The 16,110-nt window shown below is 44.6% G+C and overlaps 1 protein-coding gene across 1 annotated transcript; it reads right to left on the bottom strand.

Annotated features, from left to right (window-relative positions):
• Positions 1–1,036: 1,036 nt before the first annotated feature.
• On the bottom strand, positions 1,037–15,427 carry LOC144104267 (uncharacterized). The gene is made up of 9 exons (XM_077637162.1): positions 15,120–15,427; positions 11,884–11,970; positions 10,170–10,279; positions 9,262–9,294; positions 8,748–8,786; positions 7,054–7,353; positions 5,079–5,254; positions 2,883–3,079; positions 1,037–1,483 (listed from the first exon to the last, which is right to left on the bottom strand). The coding sequence occupies exons 2-9, from the start codon at positions 11,951–11,953 to the stop codon at positions 1,164–1,166; spliced, it is 1,245 nt and encodes a 414-aa protein (XP_077493288.1). The 5' UTR covers positions 11,954–11,970; positions 15,120–15,427; the 3' UTR covers positions 1,037–1,163.
• Positions 15,428–16,110: the final 683 nt, after the last annotated feature.

The raw sequence follows: 16,110 nt of genomic DNA, 5'->3' as shown, positions 1-16,110 counted from the left end.
GTGATCCCGCTTGAAGCTCGTCTTCTTCAATGCACGAGCCACGTGCAGAGCTTCCCGAAACTTAATCTTTTTCTTCCCACAAAAACGCAGTTTTCTTTTTGATTTTGTGTCCCATGGCAGCCTGTCAATTTATTATGTACGGGTAATTGACTACCAGTCAGGCCAGCATGAAATGAGAATACGCATACGCTGTAGTTTGCTACTTTACAGTGAGATATTCCTTTAGAATGGGTTTTTATGAATGTGTACTTCAGTAGATCCTTCAATCATAAACATGAATCAGGCGAATTTGACGCTGCATCTAAAAGTACATGGATAAAGTATTTTGTTTTGTGCACAGGCTTTGTTCACGTGTTCTTCCAGCGGGGCTGTGCGTTGCCGACGAAATAAACAACTGTAACATTTAGTCTTGAAGGAACTCAGTAGAGTAGACAGAATCAAACATAGCCCTGAAAGAACAAACTGCAGTAAGAAGTCCAAGGAATGTTAGGCTGAAGCTTTGTTACACACTAAAAATTCCAGCCATCAAGTCGCGCCTTACGAAGCAAAGGATACAAGTCGAAAAGAAGTACCGGATATCAGCTAAATCGGGCACAGGTGATGCGAATCCATGAAATAGCATCGAAAGAATACGGAAGTGAAAAGGGCTATTGCTGGGGCTACTGGGTATGTCATCCTAACCTTTCGGAAAGCGCTTCGTCATGTGTGCTTGCATTTCCATGTGTTTGTGTCGACTCAAGATGGAGTAAAAGACTTACTTCCAAATCATTTCACCATAAGAAAGCCAGCCGTGAACCAGGCCAGGAAATAGCTTGTACCCATTCTAGAATCGATGGGGGCCTGATTGCACTGGAGATCAAACCCCACACCTCCTGCAAGTGAGACGGGTGCCCAGACCACGAGACCACCGCTCCGGTATGAATGACATATGAAGCTACAGGAAGAGTTTTACTCAGGAGCTTGAAAAGCGCTTGCTTTCTTTCTTCTCTCGTAGCACTGAATTTGCTAAACAAGAAAAAAAAACGTGCTAGTGGAGTAGTGGCGGATGTCTTTTATTTACACATAGCAATCAAGATGCAACTTTGCGCTGCCAGGGCTTTCATTGGCGATGTTTTCGTGACATGATGGTTACGCACTTGTGAAGGCGTCAGTCAAACGACGCATCACTGTCGCTTGTTGCCGCTTCGTGATGAGAACAGATCGGTGAGTCTCTTGGAGATAGCGTCCACGGCGCCGACTTGCGCCCTGGACACCGGGCCGAGAGGGTCAAGCGGAGTCAGTCTCGAGGCGGCCGACAGGGGGCTGATGGGCGATAGTGGGTTGAGTGGATTCCACGGACTCAGCGGGCTCACGGGCGACGGACTGAAAATTCCTGGTCCACCATTCAGCTTGCTGCGTCGGCCATAGGCTCGGAAGGTGTCCGGAATGACGAGGAAGATGTCTTTGACCTCATCCAGGAGCTTGGACTGCGGCTGGGAGCGTTCTGTGCGCGTGCAGGGAGAGATGAGAAGCTTATTGCTAGGTCCCATTGTGAGTTCCTTTCTTCTTGTTCTATCTCCAAAGAAAGAGGCGTTTCGGTGCACTTGACGTTAGTCGAATGGATTTAGGGGCGTACCCCGCGGTGGAGTAAATTTGTAATAAGTAAGTAATTACTCGTCATTAGCATCCATCCAAGCCTAGCGACTATAATGAAAGACTACGCAGCTTTCTCAGATATTTAGCAGTTGTAAAAATTGTCCCGGTCTGGGGTTCGAAACCGGGATCACCGTCTTTCCAGGGTAGTCGCTCCACCAATGAGCTAACCGGGGCGGCTACTAGATGGCAGGGTGAAGCTTAGCTGTCCAAGAAATCGAAACGAGAACACTATTACCGTTTAGGGGAGCCCCTAAAGTGGAATAAATTTGTAAATTAGTCAGTAATTACTTATTAGGATGCACCTTGTTAAATTTGGGGTTATTCGAACAACCTTTTCAGGCCAGATATTGCAGCTCTGGAAAGACTTATTAATGCGAGAGCATCAGACGGCTCATCGACACGGAAACCATGTTTTGTAAAAAAAATGGCGGCATTACAAAACTCGCGATTGGTCGGTACATTGTGGCGTCATCAAAGGCGGGAAAATACATTATGTTACCAGTAACAGTCATAGTACTTACAACTGCACGAACTAGAAATAGAATAGACTGAACCAGATCAGAATAAAATAAAATTTGAATAGATTTGGAATATAAATGCAACGCTTTCGCAATACGCGCACATTAGTTCCTTAAGTGACCCGATATTTTTTTAATCTAATATTCCTGAGACCATCGCATTAGTTTACCATTAATTGTTAAGCATAATTTTATTTTTGATGGGTCGTTAGGGTGGTTGAACTTCACCAGCCTTGAAATAAATGCGGGAAGCCCTAGATTAAGCTAATTCAATCAGTGATTCAAATTAGTTCTTGAGACATTCGATCATTCAGAGCGGACAAGTCATTTTATGTCATCTAGACATCACATTTGGTAGCTTTGGTGTCATATTCAGCTCTTTATGCTGTGTGAACACTCAATGTTTCTGCTTTAACGTTGCATAGGGTAAAAATAGAGCATTTTCAAAAAAAATATGTACGAATGTTATTTGTATTTGGAGAGCCTCAACCCTGAAAAAAAAAAATTGGTGCCTTTTTATGAAGGACTCAGAAGCCTGCCAACCTTGTCGGAGCTTTTTTTGTCCATGGTGCCTACTTCCCTCTTTCGGTGGAAATAAATATAGATTGATCGATCGATTGATTGTTGATTGATTGATGAATTGATTGAACGACTGATTGAGTGGCTGATTACCGATGTTTCAAGGTTTGAGGCTTTTACGTTTAAGAGACGTGTAAGAGGGTTTCTTACGTGTAAGAGACTCTGCTGCCCTCTTGCGTCCGGTGAGCCCTTCGGTGAGGTGGTTCTGCAGGCGTCCCGCGATAGTCCTGAGGGCATCCAGCGTGCTTACCAACGACAGCGCGTTGGGCAGTTCTTGGGACGAGGCACCGGCCGATGTCAGGTAGTTCTGGAGCTCCTCAAGCGTTGTCACGTACTCGGGCTCTTTGCTGTAAGTGGTACATATCGACATCACACCAGCAGAAAAAGCACACGTCTGTGGAAAAGTGCTGCCTTTGGTCAGAAGTAAACAATCCAAGCAGTTTGCTTCTAAATAATCTGCTGGAGCACTTGAACCATGAGTGGAAGTCCTCACTTTCGGAGGGGTGAGAAGTAGGGTTCATCTCCTCTCAGAATGCTAGCGACACATAACTATCCATAATGCGTGGTTCACAATGCAACCGTTTGGGCTTTGTACTAGCGGCTAAGGCTGCACATCGAACAGATTTTCATGAGCCGATCCTGCAGAGGTCCGGAAACTATGCTGCGTCATCCATTAAAATCAGGGAAATTTCGTGCCTAATAAAACTTCGTCGTTTCTGTATGTAATGGCTTCGTTACGTGACGTAGTGTCTACAAACACATTAGTTTTTCACGACCCGTTGAGCCTTTTTGCATACTGGTGCACTGTAGGACGCCCTGTTCAGAAAGAGGCCAGGAGATGTCTTTGAAGTTACCGGATTTTCCTTGGACTCTCGGATAGGTCGCAGTAATGACAAAACTACAATTTTTGTCAACTGTGCCAGCAAGTGCTGTAGTGCTGCCTTAGCAAAACGAATCAGCTCAGAGATTCTTGCTCTTTGGGTCATGCGTTTCGGTCATGCGTTGGGTCATTGTGGGTCATGTTTTCAGTATGACCCGATCAACCGTGAGTAGGCTTGCCTTTTTTGAACTATGAGTGTCACGTCTTTATCGTAAGGCCAACTTGAACATTCACGATCAGGAACTACAAAAATACCGCTCACATGGCTTACTGAACGGCTTGTAGTAGGATATCTTGAAACACTGACTTACACATTATTTCTGTAGTTGTATTAAACTTCAGAGCTTTTATATTGGATTTCAGAGGCATGTGTAGGGAACGTTGAAGAATGTTTTGAATAATTCGGCGCAAAGCTCAACTGATCGCTGCCTGCAAAATTGCCAACTACATCGAGCATCGATTCATGTCCTCGCGCGTGAGACATTCTCGGCGTTGCGCTTTGAAACTTCGTGCTTTGAAAATTAATAAAAAAGCGCACAATGCTAGGTACTCCAGCTTCACCTGCAAGTAGAGAGATCTTTACACTAAAAGTATAATCAAACTTCAAATCCCGAAAGGCAAATGCAATGAGTTATAAAGACTCTGCTTCTGTCAACCTCAGGCAAGAGTTTTTGTTTTGTTCACATATCCACGTTTCAGGACAAGGCTGTTCCAGCTTTTCGCGATGGTTGAAATGAATGCGCCGCGAGGAAGAGTTAAACTTCGGACGCTGTGGCCGGCAGCTTAACCATACAAAAGTTCAGGAGCCATTCCGGGTACATAATTTTCTCGGCTAATATATTCCTGCACTTTGTACTGAAACACCGGATATGAGAATCACATAAAGGTATTCTGGTAATATGGAGTCCATATTATATAGGAAATATACGGAAATGCTCAAGCTTTTTAGCAATTGTTTTCCGCGCAATTCTCATATCCTATCAGCGTTGTGTCCAGAGAATTATCCTATGACGTATATGGCGTCTTACGAAGTCCGTATGGCTCGCAAATGTCTCGTGTCCGTCGTTCGTATGGCGCAAATAAACACTGCGTTTCATATCATTTCCATATGAGCCACACGACAAAAACAAATATCAAATTATTCGAATCATCACACGGGACGCTTCACAAGGGTTGTGCTCTGTCCCGAATTGCCGCGAATCCTTGCTAATCTGGAACATTCTCTTTGTTCCAGTCGCGTTGCCGTTATATATTTCCATGATCTATAACCCGCTCCGCCATTGCGGTGGGCCTGGCTATCCTTGGACTAACTGACGTTCCAGTTGACTTTGGGGACCCTACGAATGATTTCGTGCACGCTTAATGCTATGCAGTAATAAAGCTCTCTCAATTTCCCAGATTAACGACATCGCGCATTAATACGACTCGGAAGACGACATTGATCTTCATAGCTGCTGATCACTGACCTTTCCTCCTTGACCTCTTCGACCTTGTCGCGGGCAAGCGAGAACCTGCTTGGCAGACTGCTGACCATTTGGAAGAAACCGCGGGCCCTCTCCGGGTACTCCTTCAGCACTCCGTGCAGGTCTCCGTGCAGGATACGCTGCATGTCGCTCATGACACGCCTGAAGTCGAATATCACCTGCGGGACCCAAGTGAGAATGATGATGCGCGAGAAAACAAGCGTGAATTGAGAGCCAGTAACATAGGCAGCAAGATACTTGGAAAAATATTGCATGTGCAGTGCCTAAATGGGATCTGCTGCCTCAAGACATTGTTAGTTCTGGATCTAGCAAAGCTTTCTCAACCATATGTAAGACGTGCGCTGCTTAAATTGAGAAAGACGGGGTTTAAGACGGCAACACGAACGGTTAAGCGCTTAACCGTTCGTTTGTGCTGTCGTATTTAACTCTGTCGTCGTCAACCTAAACAGCGTACGTCTTGCATATGATCACGTTCCAACTAGCCCCGTCTCAAGCACTTCTTCCTCAACTAATATTTCTAGGTTAACTTTATGTCGCACAAACAATTATAAGAAAAACGATAAAGACATCCGTAACCTTTTTATATGTCCTTCGTTGCCTTAGGATAGCGCCGTGTATCTGGTATTCGTTATGGATGTTATTTCTAACTGAAGTACCGTCTCTTGATTTCAGAGAGGTTATGATTAACTTAAGTTCGTCTCCTAACTTAAATTGTTTTTGTCTGCCTAATGATATTACAGATAGGATCTTCTCTTCCACAAGTCCATGTCAGATTTCCTCTTCTTTAATCTATTTGCCTGCCAAATCCCATGTCTTTTTTTGTAATTTTAGTAATGAGTATTGCGTTTTGGTTTCTCAGCTATGGGCAGCCTACCGTCCCAGTTCTTGTCCTGTCAGATGGGCAACCATAAAAGAGATCTGGGGCTGTATTTTGTAATGTTTAACTTCGCTAGTCATTTGGTAATGACATCGACAATTACGAGAGCAACAGGTGGTTGAAAAGCAACCGACCAATCGCAGTCGCGAGCGGTCAGGTTGTGGCGCCTCCAATGGCCACCCTGTTGCTAACGCATCCAGTCCGGCCGAGTCACACGGACCACGCTGAGCCTATTCTTCGCCCAAACCCAGTCGAAAAATACGACAGAGCCGGTCCCAAAATACAAAAAAAATATTTTGGTCGTCCTGTCGGTACGATAGAGTTTTCTGCAGTATTGCGAAGTTGTCTGTTGTTGCAACAGAACGGGCTAAGTTGTTAAGATAGGAGACTGATCAATACCGCCAAAAGTCCTGTTGTTACTACAGCCATTTCTGTTGCCTGGTCCAAAATACCACGGGAAAATTTGTTGTGACAACACAAAATTATCTGCTGTGTTTTTCTATACGGAAAGGCGAACAGTTTCCTTGTCGAGATCACATTAGCGCCGATAAAGCTCGTCACGCCTGTCAGAAGTGTTGCGTTCCGTCATATGTTGGCGTCGGCTCTCCAGAGCGATACGGGCTTGGGACGTGTTTGCGTAAGTTGGTGGAATCATGGGATGTGTTTACAAAGACCAGCGTGGTATCTTCTCCCACGGCCCACGTCACCAGGACCAGCGACCAATGACAGAGGATCGAATGGTTTTATTTATGGTTTGTGGGGTTTAACGTACATCCCAAAGCGACTCAGGCTATGAGGAATGCCGTAGTGGAGGGCTCCGGTAATTTGTACCACCTGGGGTTCTTTAACGTCCATTGACATCGCACAGTGCACGGGCCTCTAAAATTTTACCTCCATAGAAATGCGACCACCGCGGCAGGGATCGAACCCGAATCTTTCGCGTCAGCAACTGCGCACCGTAACCACTGAGCCACCGCGGCGACAGAGAACCGAATGAGTTCAAAAAGAAATGGATATTTAGATAATACGTCCCCTGCTGACGTTTCACTGACAGGTTCCAAAGCATTTATGATGGCCTACCTGAAGGATCTTGACGACTTCGCCGAGGACGGTCGGGTTCTTGTCGATGGGCTTGACGTTGGTGAAGGCATCCGTGATGCTTGTCAGGTCCGGAATCGTGGGAGCCTCGGGGAAGTAAGGTTTCACTTCTTTTGGCGGAGCTGGCACGTCCTTCTTGGGCTCTGGCTCTGGCTCTGGGGCCTTGGCTGGTGGCGCCGGGGGCACGTCGTCCTCCACCGGTTCCTCTTCGGAAGATTCGTCCTGTTCGGCTTCACTTGGCTTCAGTTCCGTCTGCAGCCGGCTCAGCTCTTGCCTGGCACACTTTACAAGCGAGGGATAGCAAGATGAGAACGTGCATTCCAACACAGTTTGGACGAACAGATTGAAAAGGCGGTTTTAGGTCAATGGAAGCGTACTGGAAGTAGTGCTCTGTAATTATCGGTACTTGTGGGATAAGCAGCGTCATGTGATCACAGTCAGTTTGAGAAGTGAAGCTCAGTTCTCATGATTTCATCGTATCTGTGTTGGATATCAACGGTGAAAGTAAATAATGATAGTAAAACTTGAGGCAAAAAATGGTAAAGAAAGGACGTGCCCCTAATCATGGGTGCTTTCCCCTCAGACCGTGGATTTACTTTTTCTTGGTGTTATGCACTCTCGAACGAACAGTAAGAGTCAAAGGTTTCAAAGTGCACCAACCTTTTCTACTTAAGAAATAAGACTAATAAATCGGCTAAAATTTTTCACAACATTAGATTTGCAGACTGCTAAAAATTACCTCGCCACAAAAGTGCTGGGCCGTAACTATGAGGGAACACATAAAATACTGCAAACGCGCTCCCTAGATGTCAGTTAAGAAAGATGTGCATTGAACTTGACGGGTGTTCTGTAGAAAAGTTCACTCTAAATTTGTTGACGCTAAATCCTTGTAAATTTTCCAAGCGTAAATTTTATGTTTCGAGCTTCAAAAAAAAAAAAAAACGATAGCGCAAACTGTCGGACTCAGCTTTTAGCAAATGTATTCTTCCTCAGCCTCACGACGTGAGGGGTACTGAAGGCATGGCATTAAATAGTTGTTTGATAACTAGAATATTGCTATCAGCGGTAGTCTCCAGTATACATTTTAACGCCAAGGAAATGCTTACGTTACTCAAGTAAAGTTTTTAAGCGTGACAACATGTATCGCTCCCTGTTGAATGCAAAGTGCACAGAAAATGTTTTATGTGCGATAAATAAATACCTTACTTCGAAAGAAAGCCAAGAGAAGGATATGATATTTAGGGTGCTTACCAAACAATATATTGAACATGACTATCTTTGTGAAGGTAACAGAGCGCCAGTGGTTTAAGTAAGATACTTTCTTAGTAAAAATTTGGACTAGTGCTGTAACTCTGCGCCTGGAAGTTACATAAGAAAATAGCTTGCAGGTAGCCTGTCCTGTGGCCATACAGAATAAAAAGGGAGCTTCGTATGGCGCCTGTCCGTTGTTTCTCCGTCTCTTTTGTGTATGCGAATTTATTTGCTCCAATGTGTTTTTTCCAGGTTCGTTCTAATGTAACGAAAGCTTATAATGTGAACAGTTCCAGTAGAATAAAAGTACCGTAAAACAAGAAGAAAAAATTTCAACACAATAGAAACTTGATGGTGATCTGTTTCGTGACAAAATTGAAAAAAATTCCTGCTGCCCTAACATAGGGGCCTACACTGTTGCTTACCTGTGTGTAGGCTTCGGCTGGCACAACTAGCCCGTTTTCCTGAAAATATGAAAAAGCAATGAAGAGAAAACGTAAGGACACGTCATACTTAAGTATTATTTGCACAAACGCATTGTAGTAAATCCGTAAACTCATGTAATTTAAGCTTAGTTCTTGGATATCACAGTGTTGTTATTACTCTGATGCCGGTCCCCGCGGAAGAAATCACGTGCAAATATCGAGCCCTGTTTGTCAACGGCGCGCCAAAAGCCAGATTTAATTACTTTTGTAAAAGAAATACAGATTGTGAGAGCGGCGAAAATTGCATCAAGCGAAATCCCTCAGGACCTTTTTGTTAAGCTTCTTTTTAATGCCGTTAACTACCATTTAAATATACACGTGCCAGCTTGCGTGTTCTAGGAAGTTTGCGAATGCGTTTGGAATCTCTGCGAAGTTTGCTGACGTAGCGTTTTTGTAAAGCCAGAAAGTAAGAGCCGCTAAAAAGGTGTATTCATGCTTGCTAGGTAGTACTCACATTTTCAGTGACTCCGTCGAGGGCCTTCAGACACTGAAAAGACAAAGAAGGAAAAATTAATAAATAAAAAATTAGGAAGACGCTTTAGCTCCGCCTTAGGAGTGGACGCGATAGCAACATTTCCTCCTCCTTTTCTCTTTTTATTCCTTTCCTTTCTCATTTCTCACCGATTACCAATCCGCAATCATAATACCGATTACGGTGATCGATTAATATCACAATTTCCTGTCACATTACCGATTACCGATCACCAATCACAATTATCGATTATCAATCAGGAATAATTATCTAGATTACTCTGCACGACAAACTACGCCACTACATACTCATACACACAATTTGCTTCAGTACAATGAAGCACAATAAGACCGCCTTTTTTATTTCTCTCAATTTCTGACGCCTATTGGAATATTTATATTTGGTTCTATTTTTTTAATAAGTGCAAAATCTATACACGTCCTAAACTCCCGTTCCTAAGTCATACACCTCACAAAGCGTTAACTAGGTGTCCCTCTAACACGCTCGAACTAACTACCCTTCGTGGCCTATGTGTTGCCACGAAAAAAAAAGGAACCCTTCGTGGCCTATGCGTTACGTGCCCGCCTGGCATGCAGAAGGTCTGGTTTCGAACCCGAATGGCGGCTGTTTTATTCCTATGATTTACTTCTATATTGCGACTTTTCTACATTCCGCGATCTCTTCTGACAAACGCAGGACGACGACAAACGCCGGGTTTTCAGCAGAACGAACTTTTTACGGTATCGCGTAGAAATGACATAGCAGTTTTTTTTCTTTTAGTCGGTAGAATGAACTTAAGGCCTGCAAGCTTTTTCTTGAGGTACGTGGAAAGCGCTTCCTGCAACACGACTCAGTGTTCAGAAAACACTCCATTCGCATAACACTCTCACCTCTGGTATCGCAGACTGGCTGGGGACATCTGTCTTGACGAGCTCATCACTGTCGGGCAGCTTGATGCTGATGGGCACGTTGCCCCCATAGAACTTGGTAGCGGGTGCCCCTGCAGCCGGAAGCACACAGAGGTGGTGTAACGAACTTGGTCGCACCTCTCTGATTTGGAAACTACTATCAGCATTTCCCTTATCTACTTTCAAAAAAAAAAATCACGCTCTTTGTTAATCTCTGCAGGAGTCAACATAGGCAGCTGAAAAAAAGGAATAAATTTTCCTCATCGTGTGCTTCATGCGCGTGGACTCTAAGGTAGGTAATAGTTCTCCCCTGCCTTCCACTCTTCCTCTTTGCCCGCCGAAAAAGAAAGGTATCTACGAAAATATCACTTTTTTAGATCGAGGCTTTAGAAATTCTTGCATTCATGTAGGACATTACAAATTTAGAGTATCCCGAATGTACATATCGATTCACTTTAAATAACTCGCCGCGGTGGCTCAGTTGTTAGGGCGCTCGCCTACTGATCTGGAGTTCCCGTGTTCGAACCCGACCGCGGCGGCTGCGTTTTTACGGAGGCAAAACGCTAAGGCGCCCGTGTGCTGTGCGATGTCAGTGCACGTTCAAGATCCCCAGGTGGTCGAAATTATTCCGGAGTCTCCACTACGGCACCTCTTTCTTCCCATCTGCTTTCGCTCCCTCCTTTATCCCTTCCCTCACGGCGCGGTTCAGGTGTCCAGCGATATATGAGACAGATACTGGGCCATTTCCTTTTCCCCCAAACCAATTATTATTAATCGTTGTAAACTAACGTCAGTTATGGCAAACAATGTATTTTCTTTAAAGGATTTATAAAAGACTCTAGATGATGCGTGTAATTAGATTAATATTTTCAAATTTAGTTCGTTCACACAAATGCAGATGTTTATCTATAATAAAATGATAATTTTATTCTCGAATTGTGAAGCGCCCTTCAAAACGCACTTGTATACCGCACAGATTGGCGCGTTTCTTTTAGGCAACCAGGTTTTACCGCATGATAGCAGCTGGGAGCCGCAAGCAGTGGCGGGACGTAGGAGACACACCTCTTCTTACCGCCTCAATGCGCTTCACGATGTTTACATTTAATACAGGTTGCTGCAGTTATGTAGCTTGAGGTGGAATTCTGGCACCAGATTTACGCTAGAAAGCAAAACTTTTTCGACAACGATGTGCATAAAAACGACACTTAATCGGTGGTAGCCAATCACATTTCTGCTATATTTGTAAAGATTACAGTGAGAATATCCCCCCCCCCCCCCCCCCCCCACCCCCCGATTGGACCGCCATTTAAGGAAAAAATTATTTTCTCAAGTCTTTAATGTTCCGATATATACGAAGTTCATATAACAAAAGAAACATTTCTTCACTATGTAGTGCTATCAAAATTGAAACGGTTATGCCTGGCGCCAGAAATTGCGTAGAGATTCCCGAACTACTTTAAAGAAAGAATGGCAGTTTAGGCAATTTAGCAAGGTGCAGGAGAGCTTACGCTTGAAGTGTGAAATCTGTATTAGAATTTCTTTGGTTGCACAGGGCTCAACAGATGAAATAATCATACAGCTCATTTCGACAAGCAGCGATGAATTCAGCCTTTAATTGCATCTGCAAAACCACTGTATTCTTTTTTTTACTTCACTGTCGATATATTTATCATTTTGCGGCAGTGTTCTTGCTTACCTCTCAAGAAGGGTACAGCCATTGCAAAGACTGCAAAGAGCAGAAACATTCTATTTCCTCTGGTCACCATGACTGCTTTCTTCGCACCTGCACCACAGAACACATCAACACCACTCTCAGTGTTCAGAAGCGAGGGTTCTTGTCATAAGCTCCTGCAATCAAATTTTCATTATTAGCAAAACCTTTCTGAATTGTTCTCAGTTTCCGGTTTAGAAGGAACAAGTTTAAAAGCTTGTTCATTAATGGCGTACCTTAGGAAAAAAAGAACAACGAATACTGCGGACGCAACCAAGGGAATACAAAGACATAAGGACGGTGTGTGTTCACTCATGTTACAGCATTCACAGAAATATCTAAAAAAGCGCTGTAGAAATCTGTACCGCTAAGTGTGCAAGTGCAGGTTCAGAGCTTTTACACCACACATACGCCCTTTAATGGACAATGAAATTAAGTATATATTTTGGCGCGCCAAGTGAAATTTCCCTCGAAAATAAAGTTGGACATAAGCGGCATTTCAGCATACAATGCATTTATACTAACACTGACATAGAACACCATTTGTTTAGAAATCCAGCCATGTTGACATAACCCGCGGTGAGATTGCAGCTGTTAGAGCTTCTGACCTCTAAACAATGCACGGACTTTTCTTCCCATTCATTAGTGCTAGTTAGCATTGGTGCAAGGCTACAGAAGCGCTCAAACAAGGTCGTGCGCCATCTTCGACCTTGAGTATGAAAATAGGTTTACACTCGAGACAACGAGCGCGCGCGTCGCAAGTAGATGCAAACTAACCAGGAAACTTGGCACCAAGAGTGCTAGGGCGCCTAGCAACTGTCTCTAAACGCTCTGCCCGGCGTACACGTGTGCTGTAGCTATTACCACTTCCTGCTAGTCTAGTTGATCGCAAGGAATGGTAGCTAAATGAGTTCTCACTTGAGACGTGCGATTCAATATATTTAGTGTAAGGAACGGCTGAACGGAGAAGAATACATGATTTATCAAGTAGCAAGCAATGTGGGAAAAAAGCAGGCGCAGAGCAAATTTTCAAATTGAGGGAAGGCTGATTTTTACTTTTTCTACGGAAGGTGTCGAGCTTCGCCTGCTGACTGCACCAAAAGAATGCTTCCAGTTACTTTAGTTCATCCTTTTTGACTAAAGGACCAGAGACTGCCAAATAATGAGGGCGCAAAGTTCGTAAAATCAATTATGATCAGACCGCAAAAATAGATCAAGAGGTGCAGAATGTGCCGATAATGATGCATTATAATCAGTAATTATTAGGGGTAGCGTTATAGACGGTACTGAAATGCTTCGCTTCAGAACCCGCAAACATAACCTAGAAATAAGGAGTACTCTAGACTTGAAAAGTTCTGCGGCTGGGGCGTTTTTTTTTTATTAATGAAGGCGTGAAATTATTGAGTAGCCTATTTTAGATACGCAATCGCCGCCATAATGGCATGGCATCTTGCTACGGAAAGTGCGTTTGACGCGAGAGAAGTTTACACCACAAAAAAATTTCACGATCGCTTGTACGATGTTACTTTCTACTTAAAGTAGTGCTGTAACGGCTACGAAATAATTTCTGTGAGCACAATCCTGAGTACACTTGAATTTTACACTGAAGGGGTAAATATACTCGATAAATTGTTGAAATCCTCGACGATACCTATGCCTTCGATGCAAGCTGCGTTTAATCCAGGAGCTCTAACATTCTGACGCAAGTGACACAGTGAATTAGGCAGCCAAATTTATTCCAAGTAGCGGAATAGGACCGATCACTAGTAAAAAAATGCAATTTCTTTGCATTCTGTATGCTTCAGCTGTTTGTTGTCTCAGTGTGCGGCACGCTGTTGAAGCAAATTCATCAATATGCATGACGAAAAGATGTGTAAACCTTCCTCGTAACAGGCGGAATACAAGCGCAGTCTTGCGTCAGTCACTTATTTGCCATTTAGCCAATTTTCCCCACATAAAGAGAACGGAAACTTAAATACCTTTACGTTGAGCAAGGCTGTCTACCAAGGGAGTTTAACATTTTGCACCATCTTCCTCTTATTGCTCCCCCCCCCCCCCCCCGCTAAAAACAACTATAATGTCATTATTATATTTTTAATTGTGTTCGGCGCCTCTGTTATGTTTATATTCCATGGGCCTCGTGACAGCATTAGTGCATCCGAAAATTGATCTCGTTCCAGACAGACAGCAAGCTATGAGCCACAGTTTTCTTGTGCTATGAAAAAGAAAGGAGTTCTCACGTTCGCGGATTCCTCTGCTTGAAAACGTTTTAACGTTAAACGCAGTTTACCCGCCGCCGTGGCTCAATGGTTATGGAGCTCGGCTGCTGACCCGAAAGACGCGGGTTCGATCCCGGTCGCGGCGGTCGCATTTCGAAGGGGGCGAGATTCCAGAGGCCCGTTGTACTGTGCTACGTCAGTGCACGTTAGAGAACCCCAGGTGGCCGAAATTTCCGGAGCCCTTCACTACGGCCTCCCTCATAGCCTGAGTCGCTTTGGGACGTTAAACTTGCATAAGTCATCAGCCATTAAGCGCAGTTCGCTGTAAAAAAAGAAACGTTTTTAGGAGTGTTAGCTACCCTGTTTGGTATAAATATGTGGACCGTTTTCCTAAGTTTAACTGAGTACGAAAAAACATGCTTAACTATATTGTCTGCTTTCTGTCGCCATCCCTGAGTGGAACAGCCTTTCCAAGGAAACTGAACCTATCAACGATAATGCATCATTAATCACTACCTTAACCACACTGCCGCGTTAAAAGAGAAGACATTGTAGTTGAAAGTTCGGTGCTGCTATCGTTGTGCCCTGTTCCTTTATGCACGGTGTCTTGAGCAATGAAGCACAGTAACTGTGTATATTACAGTGCTTGTGTGAATGATTACAGTTTTATTACTTTTCTGGTGGCCTGAGAGGGCATTGAGGGCAACAACAAAACCAATAAAAGTAATTTACTTGAAGAAGTATGTATAACTGTTGTGATTTATCAATAGATGGTGGGCTGTCTTATGTCTCCAGGTCACATATCACACTGTGAGCCAATGCATTACTGCAACGCGAAAGCACTGATCCCCGTTACGTACACGAGCAACAAAATATCTGCGTTTTGCTCTCTTGAAACATGCGCCTCCAACGAACTAAACACACAGGTTCCAATAAATATGAGCCGAATATGAACTTCGGTTGCCGGCCGGCACCTGCGCATCAAGGCGTTAACGTACTCACCCAAACCTCCGGTGCGAAGCAAATATCCAGGTGCGCTGCGATCCAAGTTTATGAACTGTTTACTCCTCCAAGTGAGCCGGAGAGGCCAGCATGCGAGGCAGTTTAAGAGACTGCACGCAGAGCTGTGACGTCATTGACTTCATCTCGACTAGCGCGTCCCCCATTCGCCGAAAGGTGTGAGAAGGAATGGATTACCGCAAAAAAACTTTCCCTCTACTACGACGGCCGCTGAGACACACGCACACAGACTTAGAGGTCCGAGAAACGGCGAGAGTCATCAAGACAGCGAAAGTACGGCGGCAGAAATCAAGATATAAATACATAGGAGAGGAACGTGCTTGGACTGCCAGCTTCGGCGGCTCTTTTTCCGGCTCCGCCACACCGGCCGCGTCGACAGCGCGCCAAGGTCACGGACGCAAGGACCGTGTTTACAAAAAAAGAAAACGAAAACCGGACAATGTGACAGCAACCGGTTATTCGACACACCGGCTGAGTCGGTCTTGTCCTGGCATACACCTTAGGCGTTAGGTAAGCGGCGCTCAATAAGCGGCGTGACGACACTCGTCTGAGTCATGACACGCGCGGCCAACACTTGTCCGTCGGTGCTGCAGGGGAATAGGTTTTCCGTGCGCTCTCTTAAAAAGAACCCTCAAACGTTGTCCGTTCTTTTTTATTCCTCACTGTTGAAAGCAGCGACTCTGCTGCGCATGCAGCATATCGCCATTAGTAATGGTGTACACGCCAACGGGAAGTGCGCTGTGGGATAAAATTACACTGTGGTCGCAAGGAGACATGCATACCCGATTGGACCAGATCACGTGGAGCGGTGAGGGCGGTGACGGTGAAACTGTCCGGGGAATCTTGCACGTCAGTTGCGTCTGCGAGACGCAAGCTGCTGTACGTGCTCTGCGCGTGAGCCAAGTTGTGTCACTATCTCCTCGCCTTTGTTGTGGCTTTCTCCGCGTTAAAATGTAATGGCTGCCAGCCGTGT

This window comes from Amblyomma americanum, chromosome 9 (genome assembly GCF_052857255.1).
Source record: "Amblyomma americanum isolate KBUSLIRL-KWMA chromosome 9, ASM5285725v1, whole genome shotgun sequence".
Classification (NCBI taxonomy): Eukaryota; Metazoa; Arthropoda; class Arachnida; order Ixodida; family Ixodidae; genus Amblyomma; species Amblyomma americanum.
Note: the sequence above shows the minus strand (reverse complement) of the source record. Positions and strands in the feature narration are given on the sequence as shown.

Excerpts from the sequence above, each read along its gene's own strand:
- LOC144104267 (XM_077637162.1), bottom strand. The coding sequence starts at position 11,953 with ATGGTGACCAGAGGAAATAGAATGTTTCTGCTCTTTGCAGTCTTTGCA. Across the intron at positions 9,295-10,169 it reads GCCAGTCTGCGATACCAGAG|TGTCTGAAGGCCCTCGACGG; the intron begins GTGAGAGTGTTA and ends TTGTCTTTTCAG. Across the intron at positions 8,787-9,261 it reads TCGACGGAGTCACTGAAAAT|GAAAACGGGCTAGTTGTGCC; the intron begins GTGAGTACTACC and ends TCATATTTTCAG.